The sequence below is a fragment of the Rhinatrema bivittatum genome, chromosome 4 (genome assembly GCF_901001135.1).
Source record: "Rhinatrema bivittatum chromosome 4, aRhiBiv1.1, whole genome shotgun sequence".
Classification (NCBI taxonomy): domain Eukaryota; kingdom Metazoa; phylum Chordata; class Amphibia; order Gymnophiona; family Rhinatrematidae; genus Rhinatrema; species Rhinatrema bivittatum.
In genome coordinates, this window is record NC_042618.1 from 71,792,822 (window position 1) to 71,816,485 (window position 23,664).

The 23,664-nt window shown below is 43.7% G+C and overlaps 1 protein-coding gene across 1 annotated transcript; it reads right to left on the reverse strand.

Moving 5' to 3' along the window:
• Positions 1-226: 226 nt before the first annotated feature.
• On the reverse strand, positions 227-22,564 carry LOC115089900 (prostaglandin E2 receptor EP2 subtype-like). The gene is made up of 2 exons (XM_029598327.1): positions 21,081-22,564; positions 227-2,020 (listed from the first exon to the last, which is right to left on the reverse strand). Exons 1-2 carry the CDS (start codon positions 21,906-21,908, stop codon positions 1,703-1,705), a joined length of 1,146 nt encoding a protein of 381 aa, XP_029454187.1. The 5' UTR covers positions 21,909-22,564; the 3' UTR covers positions 227-1,702.
• Between the last annotated feature and the right edge of the window lie 1,100 nt (positions 22,565-23,664).

The following is a 23,664-nucleotide window of genomic DNA, read 5'->3' on the forward strand; positions in this document are numbered from 1 at the left end:
GCTAATGTATATTTGGGTAATCCTGCTGTCTGGGTATGCGTAACACACTGTCTTCCAGGACCCTCAGCTAGGCAGGCTTTCAAGATTTCCACAATGCATATGCATGAGATATATTTGCATGCAGTTAAGTACATGCACTATATATCTCATGCATTTTCATTGTGGATATCTGATAACTCAACTGGCTGGAGGTCCAGGGGATGCGATTGAATGAGAGCATCATGTGTCAAATATGCATAAACTTTTAATTTACAGTCATGTACAAAATAATTCAGTATGGCTTTTTAACTAGTATTTGTCTTTTTCTTCTCTGCCAGATTATAATCTTTCTGAAATAAACCTCCAAGAAATGTAAACAAAGGAGCATTTCGGCCCACTTAGTAAACGAACAAAATAAATATTTCTACATTCAGTATTTTACATACATCATAGAGAACAGAATTTATTTAGCATTGACAAGTGTCTTTTCATTTGCTAACTGCATCAGAAGATGTATTCAGTAGTGATAAATGTAGCTTTGGTGTTTGCCTTGAAGAGTGCTGTAGTGATTATGAAGAATGCCAGGATTAAAACCAAGTGAAACATTTGGCTTCAAGTTTCCTATTAATGTCTTTGCATGAGTTGCCTATTCATTCAAGGTCCAGTTCAAACCTTTCCAGTGGGCACGGGGCTCTTCAGACCATATCGCCACTCTATATGGAAGATGTGCTCCCATAGCTAAGGGTGCATGACTGTCACACCATTTAAAGCCTGCAAAGGACCCAGACTGCTCACTTGAGAATCAGATACCCAGCAGGGGCTGGTATAAAGATACTGGGGTCGGGCTGATCTCAAGGCTCAGGGGTACTGCTGCTGAGATCCAGGTTCAGTTTCTAAGCTCCACTTCTGCTGCTCGATGCCTAGTGGCCAGGCTTGAGTGCATGCTTGAAGGAGCCACAGTCCATGGACCGTGGGCCAAGGACTTTTGCTGCACTGGTTCAGACTGAGTTAGACAGGAGTGGGGTCCTCAGCCAGGGATGGAAAGAGACTATGAAAAAGGAATCATCTTTGCTTGAGTCTCCTAATCGGGCGAACATAGGAGATGAAGTTGCAAGAAGGCACCTTGAGCATTCACAGCGTGCTGAAACATTTTGGTAGCTTCCTGGAAATATCAGCACCAACTTTTTGTCTTATTGAATAAAAACTATATTTGATCAAAGGACCTGGATTAAAAGTCTATATTTCTTCAAAAGTGTCTTTTCCTTGAAAGACGTGCTGATTGATGGCAAGGGAACAAAGAAACTGTGTAGCCTTTAGCCCTTCCCCAGTATTGATGTAGAAAGGATTACTTAAACATACACAGTGGATTACCTGAGCCGTCAGTCCCGGTCAGAGTGCGAGGCAGGCAGCTTGTGTGGCCACATAATGGTCACATGGAGTCCGGTGGCACAGGGATGTAAAAATGTCACGTTTGGCATGTTTCTTGAATGCAAAATAGATTGTGCACGGACCCAATTAATTGTAGAATCATATCCTAAAACGCGTTCCAGGTTCCGACACAAAGAAATTGTATCTTGATCGCATATTCGATAGAGCTGCAGACTTTACAGATCTGTTTACATAACTGTTATGAAGTGTCAGCAGGATTAATTAATGTTCCAATGAGATGCTCTTCCTCCATTAAGTTCAACTAATAGAATCATTTCCTGCTCTGTTAATGTTTCTATATTTCCACATTATCCTGTCGGTCCAGATTATTGAGCTCCTCCAGATGTCTCTTGTGGGAACTGCCATAACCACTGTCCATAGAGGTCAGTTTCCTTGTCGCTATTTGTCTTGCAACAGAGACCGTCTGCATAGTGTCCTCTTTCCTTAATGAACACTGACAGCACAGTGCCGAGCGCATTAACCTCAGGACAGAAGGCCTTAAAATGGTGAATACCCAGGGATCGATGATTGAATTTAGAGATAAAAACCTGAGAGCCAAAAGGTCCAACTTGTAGTTGTCCTCATGGTAAATTTTGTTCACGTATACTCGGATCTGTAAAACACAAAGGGGGAAATGCTATTCTTTATTTTGTATTCTAGGTGCACAGCATTTCAGAGGGCAGAACAAGGAAACACTGCACTGTCCATTAATCTGATGAATACGTATGCACCACTATTTTAAATAAAATGCAGAGGATCCTTCATACTTTGAAAATGTCTCCAAAACAGTAATTGTATATGAGCATAAAGTAGCATTCACTTGAAACTAGATACTCCAAGTTGCATTTAGTACTTCTTTAAAGGTACAATTGTAAATAACACACACTTTTTCTTCTACAACCCTGAACAGTAGGAACAACTGGAGAATAGTTGAAACTGTCAGTGCCTCACTGGTTTTCCTGTTTCTGTTTTGGGAGTTTCTATTTTGGTTTAAGTAGAAGTAGAGGTCAAAAAAGAAGCTGTAGGATACTTTTAATGGACAAATGAAATACATGTGTGACTCGGTTTTAAGAGCTATGCTCCCTTCACCAGATCAGTGCAGAATGAGCTAGGGCTGATGATGCTCCAATTTACAAGAAAATTGCAATGGCTATACAATGCTGGCGAGGCGGTTTGTTTTCAAAGTCAAAAATATTTACAGGGTGGCCCATGGAAAAGTAGCCCGCCTCCAATACCAGTGCATTGGAGGCAGGCTACTATTCCATGGGCCACCCTGTATAAAGATGATGGTAGATGATTGGAATCAGACTTATCTCCAGAGCAATAGACAAAATAGCCTGCATAATTTCTGTGGTCAAATCATCCTTCCAAGAGCTAAGCAGCATCTGAAATCTGAGACAGTATCTACCAACAATGATACACACACTGATCACCGCAAGACTTGACTACTAAAACTCGCGCTATGCAGGACCACAAGTCCATCACCTTTAGCTTATCCACAACATAGCAGCATGCCTACTGCTAAGACTGAAAGTGTGTGATCACATTACCCTTGGCCTACCCAGCCACTCTGGCTTCCATTGCCAGTAGGGTCAAGTTTAAAATTCTCTCCCTGGTCTTCAAGGCCTTTAAGTTTCAGAACCCTTCCCTCCCTTTCTCATTCCTCCCCTTTTTTGCACCCCTCCTATTCCCCTCCCCACACCCATTGCACTCCCATCTCCTCCCAGTGCTTCGCCCTGGATCTCTCCATACCATGTCTCTTCCTCCACCCCAGTCCCCCCCTGCGCCCCCCCCATACCAGCAAACCTTCTGCCGCCGCTACTTGTAAATAATAGTTACATTGTTCTTGTTCTAAGCTCTGCTTATCCCCGCCCCAGTTGTACCTCTCCCTGTCCAATATACTTTTGTTGCAAGTTATAGGTAAACTGATATGATGTTCCCACGAATATCGGTATATAAACATTAAATAAATAAATAAAATAAACCCAATATATCTTAGAGATCGGCTGAATTTATATGCTTTGGACCAAACTCTGCTCTACACACAAGAGCCTGTGCATCCCCTCAAAGCTCAGACCAAACTGACTGAAATGAATAACAGGGCCTTCTGCCAGCGTATGCTGTCCCAAAGGAAATAAGAGCTATGAACATTTACTTAGATTTCAGGAAATACTGTAAGGCTAGGCCATTTGGATCTGCCTTCCCAAATAGTGTTTCAAAACCAGTGATCCTGAACCTGTGCAGGGGATGCTGGTGCTCAGGGATCAATCGATGGTCTGCTGTCTGTGGCAGAAATCTGTAAATTAAATGAACGGTTCAAATGTTATTAAGGAAACTCAGCAACTCACCTGCAATGGAAAGAGGAGTAAAGGTGGGGGACACACAGACAGACAGAAATGATGATATCATCGGCTGTTGAAAACAAGGCTGAAAGTAATTTATTTGTGTTTTCATTGGCTTTTATATAAATCATTGTATTCTATTATAACTGCTATGATGACACTTTATCAATAGGCACTCAATCAAATGAATTAAATAATAATAATGCTACTGACACTGGTCATAGAAATCTTTGTGCATTCATGCTCATGCATGTGCAGGCATCAGAGTAGTGTGGGCAGCTGTATATAACTTCCCCTTGTAATTCAAATCCCATTTATTGACCAACCCTACAGAAATTCTTGGAGCCACATGTGCAGAGCACTTTTCCCACAGACATAAAATAGGAAAAACCCTCTAATACAACTGACTCAGTAAGCCGAAAAATGCAGTATTAATAAAGGGTTTAATCACTTCCTGCACTGGAATGAAAGTTTTTTTTTTTAGCCTGCACATATATGTAACATAATAAAGGTCATATTTGGACATTAAAAAACAAATTATCCCAATATTGACTGGGTAAATGTAACATCAGGACATATTAGACATAAAATTCCTGGATGGAATAAACTGCTTCAAGGAGCAATTGGTTCAGGAACCAATGAGAGAGAGAGCTATTTAGATTTAATTCTTAGTGGAACGCAGGATTTGGTGAAAGAGGTAATGGTGGTAGGGCCACTTGGCAACAGTGATCATAACATGATCAAATTTAAACTAATAACTGGAAGGGGAACAATATGTAAATCTACAGCTATAACACTAAATTTTCAAAAGGGAAACTTTGATAAAATGAAGAAAATAGTTATAAAAAACTGAAAGGTGCAGCTGCAAAGGTTAAAAGTTTTCAACAGGCATGGACATTGTTTAAAAATACAATCCTAGAAGTGCAGTCCAGATATATTCCACGCATTAAGAAAGGTGGAAGGAAGGCAAAACGATTACCGTCATGGTTAAAAGGTGAGGTGAAAGAGGCTATTTTAGCCAAAAAAATCATCCTTCAAAAATTGGAAGAAGGATCCATCTGAAGAAAATAGGAAAAAGCATAGGCACTGTCAAGTTAAGTGTAAAACATTGATAAGGCAGGTTAAGAGAGAATTTGAAATGAGGTTGGCCGTAGAGGCAAAAACTCATAATAAAAACTTTTAAAAATATATCCGAAACAAGAAACCTGTAAGGGAGTGACAGAGGGTAAAAGGGCTATTAGGGAAAATAAGGTCATTGCAGAAAGACTAAATTAATTCTTTGCTTCTGAGTTTATTAATGAGGATGTTGCAGAGATACCAGTTCCAGAAATGGTTTTCAAGGGTGTTGATTCAGATGAACTGAACCAAATCACTGTGAACCTGTAAGATGTAGTAGGCCAGATTGACAAACTAAAGAGTAGCAAATCACCAGATAATATGCACCCCAGGGTTCTGAAGGGCATCGAAAATGAAATTTCAGATCTATTAGTTAAAATATGTAACCTATCATTAAAATCATCATTGTACCTGATGACTGGAGGGTGGCCAATGTAACCCCAGTATTTAAAAAGGGCTCCAGGTGTGATTTAGGAAACTATAGACTATAGTAAGCCTGACTTCAATGCCGGGAAAAACAGTGGAAACTATTCTAAAGCTCAAAATCACAGAGCATATAGAAAGACATGGTTTAATGGAACACAGTCAGCATGGATTTACCCAAGGCAAGTCTTGCTTCACAAATCTGCTTCATTTTTTTGAAGGGTTAATAAACATGTGGATAAAGGTGAGCCAGTAGATGTAGTATTTGGATTTTCAGAAGGCGTTTGACAAAGTCCCTCATGAGAGGCTTCTAAGGAAACTAAAATGTCATGGGATAAGAGGCAGTGTCCTTTTGTGGATTACAAACTGGTTAAAAGACAGGAAACAGAGAGTAGGATTAAATGGTCAATTTTCTCAGTGGAAAAGGGTAAGCAGTGGAGTGCCTCATGGATCTGTACTTGGACCAGTGCTTTTCAATATATTTATAAATGATCTGGAAAGGAATATGAGTGAGGTAATCAAATTTTGAGATGACACAAAATTATTCAGAGTGGTTAAATCACAAGCAGATTGTGATAAATTGTGGGAGGATCTTGCAAGACTGGAAGACTGGGCATCCAAATGGCAGATGAAATTTAATGTGGACAACTGCAAGGTGATGCGTATAAGGAAAAATAATCCATGCTATAGTTACATGATGTTAGGTTCCATATTAGGAGGTACCACCCAGGAAAAAGATCTAGCTGTAATAGTAGATAATACATTGAAATCGTCGGCTCAGAGTGCTGAGGCAGTCAAAAAAGCAAACAGAATGTTAGGAATTATTAGAAAGGGAATGGTTAATAGAACGGAAAATGTCATAATGCCTCTGTATCGCTCCATGATGAGACTGCACACAACCTACAAACCTCCAACCGCCTATCTGCTGACTCCCCATACACCACAAATACTCACAGATCTATGCATTCCAAAACACGCCCACCACACAGCCCTATACAGGCCCACATACCACAAGCTCCTGCATTCTTACACCCATCCATGCACTCTCACACACATATCATTCCCACACAACTCTATTCACTCCCACACATAATACTCTCCCCCATACACCCCTTCTACAAATCTATGTTGTAAAACATTTCTGAAGCCATGCTTTTGCTTTCACTGCTTGATTATTTGTGACATAAGAACATAAGAAACTGCCATGCTGGGTCAGACCAAGGGTCCATCAATCCCAGCATCCTGTCTCCAACAGAGGCCAAACCAGGCCACAAGAACCTGGCAAGTACCCAAACACCAAGAAGATCTCATGCTACTGATTCCAGTAATAGCAGAGGCCATTCCCTAAGTCAACTTGATTAATAGCAGTTAATGGACTTTTCCTCCAAGAACTTATCCAAACCCTCCATAAAGTTATGAAGGGAAATATGGACACTCAAAATCACTGAACCAGCCAAATCTGGTACATTTTATGCTTCTAAATGTTCATAAAACATCTGCAGAAATACCTGGGTCTTCCTCAGGTCTCTGTTATGCAAAAATTTAAAGCATCTATCAACTTTAAAAAGATTATAGTGCAAAGCAAGTGGAATGGATATGTTGCATTTGCCACTTCTGAAACAAAAATCTAATGTGATTCATTTCTAATGTTCCTGGATGGAATAAATGATAGCTTTATGGAGCAGTTGGTTCAGGAACCGACGAGAGAGGGAGCAATTTTAGATCTAATTCTCAGTGGAGCGCAGGATTTGGTGAGAGAGGTAATGGTGATGGGGCCACTTGGCAATAGTGATCATAATATGATCAAATTTGATTTAATGACTGGAAAAGGAACAGTATACAAATCCACGGCTTTCGTGCTAAACTTCCAAAAGGGAAACTTTGATAAAATGAGAAAAAATTGTTAGAAAAAAACTGAAAAGAGCAGCTACAAAAGTAAAAAGTGTGCAAGAGACATGGTCATTATTAAAAATACCATTCTAGAAACACAGTCCAGATGTATTCCACACATTAAGAAAGGTGGAAAGAAGGCAAAACGATTACCGGCATGGTTAAAAGGGAAGGTGAAAGAAGCTATTTTAGCCAAAAGATCTTCATTCAAAAATTGGAAGAAGGATCCAACAGAAGAAAATAGGATAAAGCATAAACGTTGGCAAGTTAAATGTAAGACATTGATAAGACAGGCTAAGAGAGAATTTGAAAAGAAATTGGCCGTAGAGGTAAAAATTCACAGTAATAACTTTTTAAAATATATCCGAAGCAGAAAGCCTGTGAGGGAGTCAGTTGGACCGTTAGATGATTGAGGGGTTAAAGGGGCACTTAGAGAAGATAAGGCCATCGTGGAAAGATTAAATGATTTCTTTGCTTTGGTGTTTACTGAAGAGCATGTTGGGGAGGTACCCGTACTGGAGAAGGTTTTCATGGGTAATGATTCAGATGGACTGAATCACATCACGGTGAACCTAGAAGATGTGGTAGACCTGATTGACAAATTGAAGAGTAGTAATTCGCCTGGACCAGATGGTATACACCCCAGAGTTCTGAAGGAACTAAAAAATGAAATTTCAGACCTATTAGTAAAAATTTGTAACCTATCATTAAAATCATCCATTGTACCTGAAGACTGGAGGATAGCTAATGTAACCCCAATATTTAAATAGGGCTCCAGGGGCGATCCAGGAAACTACAGACCGGTTAGCCTGACTTCAGTTCCAGGAAAAATCATGGAAAGTGTTCTAAACATCAAAATCAGAGAACATATAGAAAGACATGGGTTAATGGAACAAAGTCAGCATGGCTTTACCCAAGGCAAGTCTTGCCTCACAAATCTGCTTCACTTTTTTGAAGGAGTTAATAAACATGTGGATAAAGGTGAACCGGTAGATGTAATATACTTGGATTTTCAGAAGGCGTTTGACAAAAGTTCCTCATGAGAGGCTTCTAGGAAAAGTAAAAAGTCGTGGGATAGGTGGCGATGTCCTTTCGTGGATTGCAAACTGGCTAAAAGACAGGAAACAGAGTAGGATTAAATGGGCAATTTTCTCAGTGGAAGGGAGTGGGCAGTGGAGTGCCTCAGGGATCTGTATTGGGACCCTTACTTTTCAATATATTTATAAATGATCTGGAAAGAAATACGACGCATGAGATAATCAAATTTGCAGATGACACAAAATTGTTCAGAGTAGTTAAATCACAAGCAGATTGTGATAAATTGCAGGAAGACCTTGTGAGACTGGAAAATTGGACATCAAAATGGCAGATTAAATTTAATGTGGATAAGTGCAAGGTGATGCATATAGGGAAAAATAACCCATGCTATAGTTACACAATGTTAGGTTCCATATTAGGTGCTACAACCCAAGAAAGAGATCTAGCGTCATAGCGGATAACATATTGAAATCGTCGGTTCAGTGTGCTGCGGCAGTCAAAAAAGCAAACAGAATGTTGGGAATTATTAGAAAGGGAATGCTGAATAAAACAGAAAATGTCATAATGCCTCTGTATTGCTCCATGGTGGGACCGCACCTTGAATACTGTGTACAATTCTGGTTGCCGCATCTCAAAAAAAAATATAAATTACGATGGAGAAGGTACAGAGAACGCTACCAAAATGATAAGGGGAATGGAACAGCTCCCCTATGAGGAAAGACTAAAGAGGTTAGGACTTTTCAGCTTGGAGAAGAGACGGATGAGGGGGGATATGATAGAGGTGTTTAAAATCATGAGAGGTCTAGAATGGGTAGATGTGAATCTGTTATTTACTCTTTTGGATAATAGAAAGACTAGGGGGCACTCCATGAAGTTAGCATGTGACACATTTAAAACTAATCGGAGAAAATTCTTTTCCACTCAATGCACAATTAAGCTCTGGAATTTGTTGCCAGAGGATGTGGTTAGTGCAGTTAGTGTAGCTGTGTTTAAAAAAGGATTGGATAAGTTCTTGGAGGAGAAGTCCATTACCTGATATTAATTAAGTTGACTTAGAAAATAGCCACCACTATTACTAGCAACGGTAACATGGAATAGACTTAGTTTTGGGGTACTTGCCAGGTTCTTAAGAACATAAGAACATTGCCTGGATTGGCCACTGTTGGAAACAGGATGCTGGGCTTGATGGACCCTTGGTCTGACCCAGTATGGCATGTTCTTATGTTCTTATTTATGCTGAGTTAGCAAGCATATGTCTGAAAATGAAGTGAATGTAGACTGGCAGGGGAAATGAAGACTGAAATCTCTTGATGAAGCTCTTGTGGCATTTTTAAATCATGCAGCAAAGTTAAGAGAGTAATAGTTGTCCTGGACTTTGTGAGAAAGGTTACCATTGCAAACTGGTTAAAAGGAGAGAATAGGATTAAATGGTCAGTTTCTTAGAGAGAAAGGTAAACAGTGGAGTGCCTTAGGGGATCTGTACTGGGACCAATACTTTTCAATACATTTATAAGTGATCTGGAAAGGGGAACAAGTGAGGGGATCAAATTTGCAGATGACACAAAATTATTCAGAGTTGTTAAATCACAAAAGGATTGTGATAAATTGCAGGAGGACCTTGTGAGACTGGAAGACTAGGCAGCAAAATGGTAGATTTGCATGTAATGTGGACAAGTGCAAAGTGATGCACATCGGGAAATGTAACCCATATAGTAGTTTCACGATGCTAGGTTCCATATTAGGAGTTACCATCCATGAAAAAGATCTGGACGCCATGGTGGACAATACATTGAAATCATTGGCTCAGAGTGCTATAACGGTCAAAAAAGCAAACAGAATGTTAGGAATTATTAGGAAATGAATGGAGAATAAAACTGAGAATATTATAATACCTTTGTATTGCTCCATAGTGAGACTGCATCTTGAATACTATGCACATTTCTGGTCAACACATTACAAAAAGATATAGTTGCACTGAAATAATTACAGAGAAGGGTGACCAAAATGATAAAGGGGATGAAATGGCTCCCCAATGAGGAAAAGCTAAAGAAATGAGAGCTGTTCAGCTTTGAGATTTGACGGCTTAGGGGGGATATGATAGAGATCTATAAAATCATGAGAGGACTAGAATGGGTAAATGTGAACTGGTTATTTATTCTTTCAAATAACACAAGAACTAAGGGGCACTCCATGAAGTTAGCAAGTAGCACATTTAAAACAAATCAGAGAAATGTATGTTTCACTCAACACACAATTAAGCCCTGGAATTCATTGCCAGAGGATGTGGTTAGGGCAGTTAGCATAGTTGGGTTTAAAAAATGTTTGGTCAAGTTCCTGCAGGAGAAATCCATAAACTCTTATTAATCAAGTTGACTTAGGGAATAGTCATTACTTATTACCAGCAGTAATAGCATGGGATTTATTTACAATTTGTGTACTTGCCAAGTACTTGTTGTAACCTGTATTGGCCACTGTTGGAAAGAGGGTGCTGGGCTTGAAGAATCCTCGGTCTGACCCAGTATGGCAATTTCTTATGTTGTTAATTTTGTTGTAGTTCAGGCAAAAACTAAACTTATCTTCAAGCTCTGGCATAAATTTCCTCATATACAGATCTATAAATGAATAGCAGTGATTATGGGGTCACTGGCTAGTTATAAAGATGTAAACTACTGAACATGATAGGGTTGTAGTTCAGTATTGAATAATGTGCATCGTATTTATGTCCTTTAACCTCCCATACACGTGTAAGTTCTCTTTGAAAATTCTGGCTGAAGTCTGCGTGTACAGCAGCCTGTAGTGCTAGGTTATAAACTGGGCTCCCTATGTAATAAGGTTCCACAGCCAGATCCTCTTTTTCACTTACCATTGTCATCTGATCTGGTAATTACATATAATTCCTGGTTCCGCTGCTGCGCTGTTCATTGTTTTATATGTTTAAGGTAAAGTTTTCTCTGTATTATCAGATTCTCTCCTGTGGTGGACTTGATAAAGCATTATTCAGTTTAATTGGAATTTTTTTTTTTAAATATCTGTTTCTTATTCTTTTTCATTTCCTTACCTATATTGCAATGTTATTTCATTTCAAGAGATATCTTGGAAATCATTTGTAAATCGCATACATATTTTTTTAAATATAATTTTAAAATGGTCTTATTGAAACTGGATATAGACAGAGCATCTGTCTGTTCACAAAGGAATGAGAAAGTGAAAGCAGTATAATGGGTCAAAATAACAGAATAATCTTTATCTGAGTTTCTGTATCGTAATGCTACAGGCAAATCATCTATGATAGTCTAGGATGCAGGTCCTCAATTTACACAATTATTTGTATCTGTGGAAGGAAAACAGCTGCAGACATGCTTTTGTTTATATTTAAATGCTGAGTTTTAGGTTATGTGTTATTAAACTTTTATTGAAGTTAAATTTGGGTTTTATTACGTTGTATGCTGCATTGAGCTTTTGGGAAAGAAGCATTTCAATATTAAATGAAATAAAAACATGCTCTTTTAAAATGTGGGCTTTTCAACTTGCAGAGGAATGGGAGCTGCTCCAGTCTCTCCCGGGGATGACGCAGCTTGCTTCACTCGTAACCCCATCTATATCATCCCCGCCTCCTGACACCTAATTAGCTCTGGAAATTCATGACTCTTTAGGATTTTGCTTTTAGAAACAATGAGATATGATACTGAGGGGTGGTCAAAGAAGAGATGAGAATACATTGAAGTCTATGGGAAAAAAAAAATATCACTCTGAAATGCTGGCCTCTTCCCAAAACAAAGACAGACCTTATCCTCTCTCTCATGTTTTTCCATAGGGACAACACTAGTTGTCATTCACAAGTCAGATGTTTTTGTGAATGATTATTTATTTACTTCTTTCTTCATTTCTTGATACTATGCCTTTAATCAGAGACATCAAAGTGTGTCGCACATAAAACATCTCAAACGCTGTTCCTGAATGGGCATGCATGTTCAATACCAATAAGCATGCTTTTCTTTAAAAAAAAAAAAAAAACTTCATTAAAAAGGTGAGAGGGGCACAGCAGAAGGCTACGGTGCAAAGTTATTATTCAGAGCAGAAGGAGGGACTGAGAAGTGCCGGCTTTCATAGCTATATGGGCTGCCGTCAGAGGCCTAAATTCTGCCCATATGGAGGGGAGGGGCCAGGAAAGGAAGCGAAGTCCACCAGCAGCCACTTCGGGATCTTCTGCTCTCTGGAGCCTCTGCCAAAATTGTCATTTGGGAGCCTTTAATGTGAACATATCACTCCGCGTTCTGTGCTGGATTCCACATTTTTCTTAGAATCTTTTGGCTAGAAGGAGGTTGCTGGATTTTAAACATTTTCTCTGTCTTTTGGGAGGTAAAAATGATTTGTGTGCTGCCTACATACTCCCTAATTCTGTTAAGTTTCTAAGATAAGTATAGGGAATTCAGACGTTAGGGAGGTAGATTTAATTGTAGACTGCTGTGGGAGGCTCATGAAACATCTTGTAACTAGCATGGTAAATGCTGATGAATACTTAAAAGCTGCTAAATAAAATGATTTAGAAATACAGAAGCACTGGCTAACGCTTAAAGGAAAACGTACTTTCTTGGTACTCCTCTTATGCATTATCCCATCCATCCATCCACTCCAAACAGGTCTCTGTCCTCTTTGTTTTCTTCTCCTCTGATCACTCTTGCCCCCAAGTGGTTTCCTATCCTATGCCCTTCCACCCTGCACCTTTAAGGTCTGTGGCAGTTCTTCAGACAGGCATTACAGTCCAGGGGAAACTGCAGTACAAAGAAAAGAAAACTACAGAGCTAGAAAAACTGAGAAAATCATAAGAGACCTGTAGTCAATACTCCTGGAGGATAAAAGAAACATTCCCTGCTCCTCTGGTACTTGCTTTCTGGCAACCACTAAACCAGAAACAAAAACTAGTAAGAAGCAAGCGACAAACAGAAACTTATGACACACCCCCCCCCAACACACTCACAAAAGAGGCTGAGGTTTGAGTGAGCTACAGGAGAGAAAAGAGCAGAACAATACAACTAAATAACCTGAGCCACAAGCTCAGGAGATTGAAAAGGCTGCCAGAGGTCCTGCTGTGAGGATACTTAACTGATCATTAGACATTCAGGTAGGGGATTTGCATATCACAGTCTCCTGGACTTCTGCGTAATTTTGTAGGAAATATTACTAACAAAAAAATCCAGAGGATTTAAACTTCTAAATTACAGAACTATCGGGCCGATACAATAAAGCGCGGCCGCAGTTACCCCGTTTCTAACCCGCTGTTTACTCACAATTTGGCCGCGTAAGTCCAACCCGCGATTCACTATCCCTTCTAACCCATCCTTACCGCTTCTTTAAATCAACGGGTATCCCTTTCCGCCCGCGGCATGTATATGAGATGTAAACGATCGGATTAGCTATTCCCCCCCATTCAGTAACGTGCGCCCCGACTATCGCCTTTTTAATCTGCAGTTTAGCCGCGTCTTTAACCTGCTAAATTACTGCCTACCCTTACCCCTGCGTTAGAGGCAGGGGTAAGGGTAGGCGGCAAACTTTCCCCCAGCCCCCGCTCACCTGCCCTGGCCGCCGGTCTCCGGGGCAACCCCAGTCCTCTCTCCCCTCCTCGCGAAGCAAGGCGCAGGGCGAAAAGTGACTCGACATGCTATTAAAATATTGTAAATAAAGTGTAACAAAAGTTAACTTACTTTTTCTTACAGTCCTCTCTGCCCTCCTCAGGAGGCGCGCACCGTGGCTCCCCTGCCGCCCGGGGGCAGCCGGCGGCGAAAGCGGCTTCCAGCGGCCCCGCCGGCGAAGATGGATGAACGCACGCCCGTAGTGCACAGGCGCTCGTCAGCAACGGCGCATGAACAGGCGTGCGTGACATCACGGCGTACGTTCATACGCCTTCGCTGACTTGCACCCAAGTCAGTGAAAGCGTATGAATTTACGTTCATCCATCTTCGCCGGCGGGGGCCGCTGGAAGCCACTTTCGCCGCCGGCTGCCCCCGGGCGGCAGGGGAGCCACGGTGCGCGCCTCCGGAGGAGGGCAGAGAGGACTGTAAGAAAAAGTAAGTTAACTTTTGTTACACTTTGGGGCGGATTTTCAGAGCCCTGCTCGCGTAAATCCGCCCAAAACCGGGCGGATTTACGCGAGCAGGGCCCTGCGCGCCGGGAAGCCTTTTTTACATAGGCCTCCCGGCGCGCGCAGAGCCCCGGGACTCGCGTAAGTCCCGGGGTTCTCCGAGGGGGGCGTGTCGGGGGCGGGCCCGGTCGTCGCGGCGTTTTGGGGGCGTGTTGGCAGCGTTTTGGGGGCGGGTACGGGGGCGTGGCTACGGCCCGGGGCGGTCCGGGGGCATGGCCACGCCCTCCGTACCCGCCCCCAGGTCGCGGCCCGGCGCGCAGGAGGCCCGCTCGCGCGCGGGGATTTACTTCTCCCTCCGGGAGGCGTAAATCCCCGGAGAAAGGTAAGGGGGGGGGTGTAGACAGGGCCGGGGGGGTGGGTTAGGTAGAGGAAGGGAGGGGAAGGTGAGGGGAGGGCGTTAGAGGATTCCCTCCAAGGCCGCTCCGATTTCGGAGCGGCCTTGGAGGGAACGGGGGTAGGCTGCGCGGCTCGGCGCGCGCCGGCTATACAAAATCGATAGCCTTGCGCGCGCCGATCCAGGTTTTTAGCAGATACGCGCGGCTCCGCGCGTATCTACTAAAATCCAGCGTACTTTTGTTTGCACCTGGAGCGCAAACAAAAGTAGGCTATTCGCGCGCCTTTTAAAATCCGCCCCTTTATTTACAATATTTTAATAGCATGTCGAGTCGCTTTTCGCCCTGCGCCTTGCTCGCCTTAGGTTTTCTTTTGATTAAAGTTGGGATCCACTTCCTGGTACCTGTCATTTCAAATGACATTTGAAATGACAGGTACCAGCGCACCCAGGATACTGTATAGGCGCTGTATAGCGCCTATACAGTAAAATGGATTGCGCTTCATGGATGCGCGTTGGACGCGGCCTGCATTTGCATGCCATTTAAATACAGTATCGAGCGGTAGGTGATCCGAACTGTGCGTGCGGCAAACGCGGGTGCGCCGGGCACTAACGCACCTCTTTCTACTGCACCTTACTGTATCGACCTGTATGACTGGGGAAGGGATTTGTGAAAAAAATGTGCTGGAAGACAGTACTGGGAGGCAGACAGACTTTCACCCCGACTAGTAGGGGTATTCAGACACAGGTGTGAAGTACCCACAGCGGATTTAGGCCAGGTAGGCTAATGGATATGTATGTGATTCTCTCTGCTCCTTTCTGTGGGCCTGCCTGATGGGGTTTTTTTGGCTGAGCAGGGATCCATATGGGGTCAATAATAGATAAAGTTGAACCCAAGGTAAAAGAAGGTGACACTTCCAGGTTGGGTAAAACACATGACTGGTCAGGAGCTTTAGAAAAGATTTAAACTCACTGATTCTGAAAAACAGTGATGTGGTTAGTGGAGCTGTAAGCAGAAGCCAGGGGAGGAAAACTGAAAGACAGTAGCAGTCTGGACTGTGGAGCTGATTATCCCAGGAGGCAGTTGCGTCTCTCCACCAACATACGCTTGTATAGTCTAATAAACCTGTATATTTGTGCATATTGCCAGTGAAGGGGGTTGAGGTGCCAAGAACGTGAAGACTACTGAAGTCTGCCATAGGGGGGCTCCTGCCAAGTCGGTCCCGAACCCAAGGAACACCCCGTGAGGTAGGCAGTTAAGGGGGCATTACACTTAGAAACAATAAAATGGCATGAAACCCTGCAATACACCTCACTGCAAACTATGGCTGTATATTTCACAGGAACCTACATAAGAGGAGCACATTCACGCTCTTCCCCCTCTAATATAGTATAGATTTGGTCCAGTCAGGTGAGCCTGCTTCCCAATCCTCTCACCGTTCCTCCCCCAGAACCCCCATTGTCAGACTAGAAGCAGAATTCTCTCTTACCTGCTTCCCGCTCGGCATTTAGCATTGGTCAAACAATGCTTCGCTGGCTAGATGCCCAGCGGGAAGTAGGTAAGGGGGAGTCCTGCTTCCAGCTCGACGTGGAAGGTTCTGGAGGCAAGGGTGGAGTTGGTGTGGGGACTGGGAGGCAGGACCCTCTGACCAGAGCACATTGTTTTTTTCAAGTGTCAGGAATCCGAAAAGACACAAACTACACAATGAAATGTCTTTTAAGTGATGTATGTTGATTCACAGGCAGAATGACACAAACAGTATCAGAAATATCATTTGACATTTCCTTGCCATTTGCAGACAAAAGCAGATCCTTAATGAAAATCAAAATACCGCCGGACATTAATTGTGGATGTCATCCAAATAGATCCTAAAGGTGCAACAGCTATGTTCACCTTAAAGACAATACTGCTTTTAACCACACCCTAGCAGGAAGAACATACAAAGTAAGACAAGATATTAACTACTAGATACACAGGCATTAGTTATTTGATAGGCTGTCAATGCCTTAATTGCAACATACAATACAATAAATTAGGGATGTGCTTTCGTATTTTACAACAGAGGCAATGACAATGACACTATTTTTTCCATATCATTTCTAAACTGAAACGATAATAAAATTCATGAAATTTCATTTTTCCTAAATATTTTATTCAGTGCGCACTATTTCGATTTAGTGTCCTCTATTTGAGTTAGTGCACACTATATCAGCTCAAATAATAACATAGTAGTGATGGCAAAAGAGGACAAATAATCCATCCAGTCTGCCCAGCAAGTTTCTTATGGTAGTAACTGCCACTCTGGCCAAGTTACCCCCATGTTTCTGTTAAGGTGCGCTCTAAATCAAAACAGTGCGCACTACACGAAACATTTCAAAAGACAAGAGAAACCTAACAAAAGATAAGAAAAAAACAAAAAACAGAGGGAACTGAAACAAAAGTTTTACTGATATACACACCTACAATTCCTAGATAAAACCTCTCCTGAAAGCTAGTCCCAAAGGCTTTAGTCAAATAAAAAGGAATCTCCTAAACTTATCATTGATCCTTATTTTTTGTAAACCCCAAATGGAAATCATGTCTTCTGCTGCAATAACTCAGACTCAGTATGTTGCTTGCCATTAAATTCTCAGAGACGCAGCCCTGCTGATCTAAGAATCTTTCTCAGGAAAAAGGTACACAACCCCAAAAAGAGTTCATGAAAGGGAAAACCGCTGGAGTCTCAAACTCAAAACATCAAGGGATACAGCCCGGCTGCATTAGTACACACCCAGGCCATCTTCAAATACAAGATATCCGCATACAAGCTTTGTTAGGGGGCTTAAAGTATGTACATACACTTAAGCAGTATTAAACCATGGCATAAAGGACACATATGTCTTCTACATGCATAACTTTTTAAACATAAATGTACATGCGCAATTTCAACAATGCCCCCAAACTGACTGAAAATCCACTAACACACATTCAGCAAATCTATCCACGCAACTCCTTATTATGCATGCATTGCTCTCGACTAAACCTTTGAAAATGTATCCATAATTGCCTATGGATTAAACTTAATAGAAAGATGCATCACTGTAGTTCTTTGACATCAAGAGAAATTGTTACGATTCCACCTGCTATGCAGCCTCATCGTACCCTATGATGTTCCCTACCAGTAGGGGTCTCCTCGGAACTCTGTTCCGTGCTATCGCCATCAGTTCCTCACAGCTCATCAAATCCAGTCTGTGGCGCAGCCTCCTAGCCACCAGTCGTCCTCAGTGAACCATGTCTCTAGCTTTGGCAAACTCCTCCTCCTTGCCTGCACCCCACCCAAGCCTCAGTCCTACAAAATCCAGCCTCGCTAAACCCTCCTTGCTTTCGCATCAAGTTGCCCTTGGCTCCTTGCCCTAGTCACTGTTGCCTTGCGGCCTTACCCAATCCTATCCTGATCTTGCCTTGTGGCCTTCGGGCCTTCTTGCTCCTTGCATTGCCTTCTGGCCTATCTAAGCCTTGTCTTGCTCTGTGGCCTTCGGGCCTTCTTGCTCCTTGCATTGCCTTCTGGCCTATCTAAGCCTTGTCTTGCTCTGTGGCCTTCGGGCCTTCTTGCTCCTTGCATTGCCTTCTGGCCTATCTAAGCCTTGTCTTGCTCTGTGGCCTTCGGGCCTTCTTGCTCCTTGCATTGCCTTCTGGCCTATCTAAGCCTTGTCTTGCTCTGTGGCCTTCGGGCCTTCTTGCTCCTTGCATTGCCTTCTGGCCTATCTAAGCCTTGTCTTGCTCTGTGGCCTATCTAGGTTTTTCTATTCTTGTCTTGTCCCTCGAGGCCTTCCCTGCCCAACGCTGTCTTTGGGCCTTTATGTTCTATGTTCCATGTTGTCCTTGTCTCGCCCTCTCCTGTGCTGTCTTAGACAAGCTCCAGTTCCAGTCCTTACCTGCACTCTTTTCCTGTCCAAGCCTTGCTCTAGACTCACCATGATGTACTGCCGCTCTGGAGACCTGCTGGCCTCAGAACCCAAAGGCTCAACCTGTGGGGGAGGGGCCTGGTTAGGCGGAAGACCAACCACTAGCCTTGCCCTGTAGTCCTGAGCCACTCCGAGGGTGGGGTTCCCTACAACCAGCCAGGACCCTAACCAGAACAGAAATTTAAGCAATTTTTGAACAAGTTTCAGATTTCTTCAAAAAAGTTCATCAAACTGTCAAATTCTTTCCAGGTTTGTCTAATAATTTGCCAAACCTTTTTCTGAAGAAGTCTGCACATTACTAGTATTTCATTTTCCATAGCTTGAAAGCTTGACCTCTCTGCTTAGTAAGCTAACGTGGTGGTGATTGATTAGTGCCAGTTTGAATGCATTTTTAATGATGTGGCCATCTAAGATCTTTACTGAGACCACAAACTTATAGCACCTGGGCTACCAAAAGGCTGACAAATTAAGGTTTGAACAAGACTGCAAATGAAGACAAAACAACAACTCTCTATCAGCCTCAGAGCATACATTAAATTGATATTTTTTTTACATTTCAGAAAGAGTCAAGTACAGCTTTTTGGGGACAAATGCTTTGTGAAGGATTCATGCATCACTTTACATTTGAGTTAGCAAATAACAGTAATCTTATCCCATGTTATAAAAATGTGGCTAGGAGAGGCTGCTTAGCTCAGAAAATATGCATAAACCCTGAGAGTTGGGTTTTTACCCCAGGAGCAAGCATCTCCAGTCAGTGCCCTGCCCTTCTGAAGTGTAATGCTGCTATCGCCAGCCACTTTAAAAATAAAAATGAAATGGTTTTAAGGCATTGTTGGTGGTTCATGTGCCAGAGAGAGGTTCTGGCAGCAGGTCACAGAACTCCTCACGTCAATCAGGAAGCTCTGTGACTACGGGAGTGCTCTGTACCTGTGGTTCCCAAACCTTTATCTGCTAAGGACATCATTCTTCGGCGTGTAACTCGATTTCCGAGCCCTTTTCGCTGGTGGCAGCAGGGGTAGCAGCAGGAAACTTTCCCTCCCAGGCTTGACAGCCAGCCTGGGAATGGGGGCATGTGGCTTACCCTGCGATTGACTGACAGGGGTGAAGGGTTTTGCTAGTATTTATTTATATATATTTTGGGTCAGGAAGACACCAGGACCCCCATACTTGCAGGTCTGAGCACCAGCAAGGTAATGGTGTTCATGACCAGCACTGCAGACCTAGCCTGCTTTCACCGTCTGAGGTTTCTTGCTAATTCTTTTGTCTTGCCTTGTCGGTAAGGAGCTCTGGCACATCCTCAGCGGTTGCTGCTACTGTTGCGTACCAGAAAATGCCGAGTGACTTCCCCGCTCTCTTCTTCCCTACTGCCTTCTGCTTTCCCTTCCTTCTTTTCTTCTCTTTCCCTCTCCTTTTCAATAACTTTCCAGCTTTCTTTTTTTCTTCCACGTTCCAGCCCTATTCTCTTTTCCCCTCACGCAGCGTCTCGCCTTCCTCGGGTAGCTGTGAAGCTCAGAAGGTAGACTGCCTGCACTGGTCCATAGGGATGTGCATTTGTTTTTTTTTATTTTAGTGCTGGGCAGTCCTGCTGTGATAAGTGGCACAGAGTCACCTGCCCCTGCTCTGATCAATGGATCAGAGCTTCCACACCCCCACTCTTGCTCTGATCAGCGGTAATGAGCCCCTGCTGCCTTCTCCCCTGATCAACTGCAGCTCCCATCAACTCCTCAGCGGTAGGCAGGCAGAGCTTCTTCCAGGGCAGGTCTGGCACCATGGCAAAGTGAAGGACCCCCCAAAAGACCATTATCGCCAGGGCTTTTACTATGCTTACTCTGCCCGACTCTTTTGTTGGGGCAAGTTTTGTAGAAACGTTGACATTTTGTAGCAGTAGCTATGCATGCAGCCGAATATTAATAACTTCCTTCATCTATACATCAAAAGTTAAAGATTTTTTCTAAAAAGAACTATAAGGAAAAACAAAAGCAAAATCATAATTAAGATGTGCATTAAGATGTGCATTAATGAAAAGTAAACTGTATCTGGTTGTGACCTGGACTACAATTATAGAGAAAAAAAGAAACGTTGTGGGAAGTTAATACATTTCCTGTTTATTTAGTTCAAGTGCAGTGTCCTAGTGTGTTCAAAGGTTAAGGCGCCACATAGCCCACAAGGTCTCTGAGTGTTCCTGAACAGTCATAACTATTTGATAGATGGCTGTAAGCCAGGAAATCATTTGTCTTTTAGCACTCTTTTCAATTAAAAAAAACCCATCACGAATGGATTTGGTTTGTCTGTCTGTACAAAGAATCTCCAGAACCATTTAACCTACAGCAACCAAATTTTCATATCACTTACACATTTATACAGTATTATAGAAAATATAGAAAATATAGATAGAAATATAGAAAATATCACTTACACATTTACACAGTATTATAGAAAATATACTTACTGTGAAAGGCAAAGAGCAAATTACAAAAATGATTGTCATAAGGGATAAGAGAATAAGATGGTCAGTTTCTTCCGACATGGACACTCGGTGCTTCCGACTCCCCGTCAAAGAGCCAAGTCTGCGCGTCTTTTGCCTCCGGTGCATGAGGACCAGGTTGGTGATCACCACCAGGTTGCAAACCAAAACAGAGACGATAAGGGCCAGCAGCAAGGTGGCGTACACCAGGGAGAAGCCGGTGGCCAGGCTGGCTTTGTCCCCGTGCTTGATGTTGATGAAGCACCAGGTCCCCGGGCAGTACTGCACGTACTCCCCGATCCCCAGGACGGGGAAGGAGCAGAAGACGAAGCAGAAGGCGTAGAGGAGAGGGAAGGCGACGAGCCCGCTGCGCCGGGTGACCATCCTCTCGTAGAGGTAGGGGTGGCCGATGGCCAGGCAGCGCTCCAGGGCCATGGCGAAGAGGAGCAGCAGGGTGGCCAGGCTGAAGAAGGTCATGGCGTAGGCGAAGTAGTGGCAGAGGCCGCGGCCGCCGGCCAGGGCCAGCAGGGTGAGGTCGCGGCCGTAGGAGAGCAGCACCACCGGGCTGATCAGGCAGGTGCCCAGCAGGTCGGTGACGACCAGGCCGGTCACCAGCACGTGGAAGAGGGAGGTGGGCGCCCGGCTCCGGCGCCGGCGGCCCTCCAGCAGCGCCAGGGCCAGCAGGTTGCCCAGCACCCCGGCGGAGAACATGAGCGCGCTGATGGTCGGGCTCTGGCCGGGCTCCAGGCGGCTGCCGTTCACGCACGTGTCCCCGAAGGTGCGGTTGGGCTGGGCGAGGGCCCCGCGTCCCATGCTGGCGGCGATTGAGGGGGTGGAGGGCGGCAGAAGCACTGGGAAGGATGGGATGGGGGTGGGGGGAGCTGCTCCCTGCCCCCTTCCCCCGCCCCCGGTGGCTTTCCCTGCCCTTTTTCCTAGCAGAGTTCCCCGTGCCCAGGTAGGGATCGGTGGCGCGGGAGGAGGAGGCGGCGAGCGGATCGGGCGCGCATGGTCCCGTCCCCCCCCCGGCCGAGGAGAAAGCGTCCGGCGCTGCCCCGGAGAGAGAGAGCCGGGGCCGGAGGTTTGCTCAGTGAAGGGAGCCGAGCGGCGGGGCTGGGAGGGCGCCAAGGAGTAGCACCGGCAGCCTGCACCACACCTCCCGCCTCCTCCGAGGGCGCTGACATCAGCCAACGCCGCCCCCGCCCCGGGGGCGCGGGGAGGTTCTTGGAAACTGGCGGGGGAGGTGCAGAGACTCGCCGGGGCATGCGGGAGGTACGCGCGGGAACTTGCAAGGCGGAGGCCACGTACACGGGGGGAGCGGGGGGTCAGCGCCCTGCCGGCAGCACAAGCCCCGCCCCCGCCGATGCTCTTACAGGGTTCAGAAAGGGACTCCTTGCACAGCAGGACAGATGTGCGCCAGCTGCCGGGAGAAGCCTGAAGGCGCGACCAGGAGGACAAGTTACCGCTCCGGGCTGCCCTTCTTACCCCACTTCCAAACTGTCCTTGCGGGAGATAACGCATCGCCAATTAAGCAAACAGCTCTGATCGTTTGCAGCACGTCCGACAAGGAGACCTTTGGGAGTTGGAAAGGCCACAACTCGGACTCCAGCTGCTTTGGTTGTTGGGTCCTATAAAAGGTTTCATATCCTACGGACAGAATCTAGCAAAATATGAAGCACACATATTTATTATTCCCTCAGTACATGCTCCCAAATACATTTACACACAGTCCACTGTGACAGGTTTGTTGTACAATATTTCAGAGTTGACATGCCCAGGTCCTTATCAACTGCCTATGTCTGTTTGCTTATCTTTAGTCATCTGATTATTGCGGTAACATTGTCCTGGGTACTAACACCAGTTTAATTACAAGATAAAAAAAAACCGGAAGCCGATACTTCAGCCATCTGCTTATTTGGCCACATTTATAGAGAGAGAAGATGACATTCATTATGAAATTAATGTATTTGAACTAAAAGTAAAAAAAAACCAGACACAAAAATGAATGTACCTAATCATAAGGGGCCTTGTATTAAAGATTTTGTACTATGTTGGCCCAGATGTGCTAAAGGGTTTTCCCATTTTTTGTCTATGGGAAAAATACTTTATCTAAAGGGCCCATAAATAATGAATATGAATTAAAAAAAACAAGTCTGAGTTATGATGACATTTCCTCCATATACTGCTTATCATGACTCTTTCCAGTCACTGACCACATCTTACACTGAACAGAAGTGTCAGTGGTGTGTGCAAGACAACAGGAGGAAGCATCTGGAAATACTTTTAATTAATTACTGAAATGTTTTGGTCTTAACTTTACTTTCACAAATGCATCTTTTTGTAATATTCAACTAACTTTACAATGCCATGAGTAAAAGAAAGAGTCCAACCTAATAAGCACACCCAAGAGTGGATCATTGAAAGTTTTAATTTGTATTAACAGACATTAAACTTGATTTATCAAGTTTCTCTCCTATTTTGCTGCTAACAAAAAAACATTTTGATAACTAACTCATTATCTATTGTACTAAGTCTTTTCAAGTGAAATCAAATGATATATTTTAGGAATGTG

What these genes read in the sequence shown, in the direction of transcription:
- LOC115089900 (XM_029598327.1), bottom strand. Translation starts at nt 21,908, where the DNA reads ATGGGACGCGGGGCCCTCGCCCAGCCCAACCGCACCTTCGGGGACACG. An exon ending in TTTGCTCTTTGCCTTTCACA is followed by an intron (nt 2,021 to 21,080) that starts GTAAGTATATTT and finishes TGTGTTTTACAG; the next exon opens with ATCCGAGTATACGTGAACAA.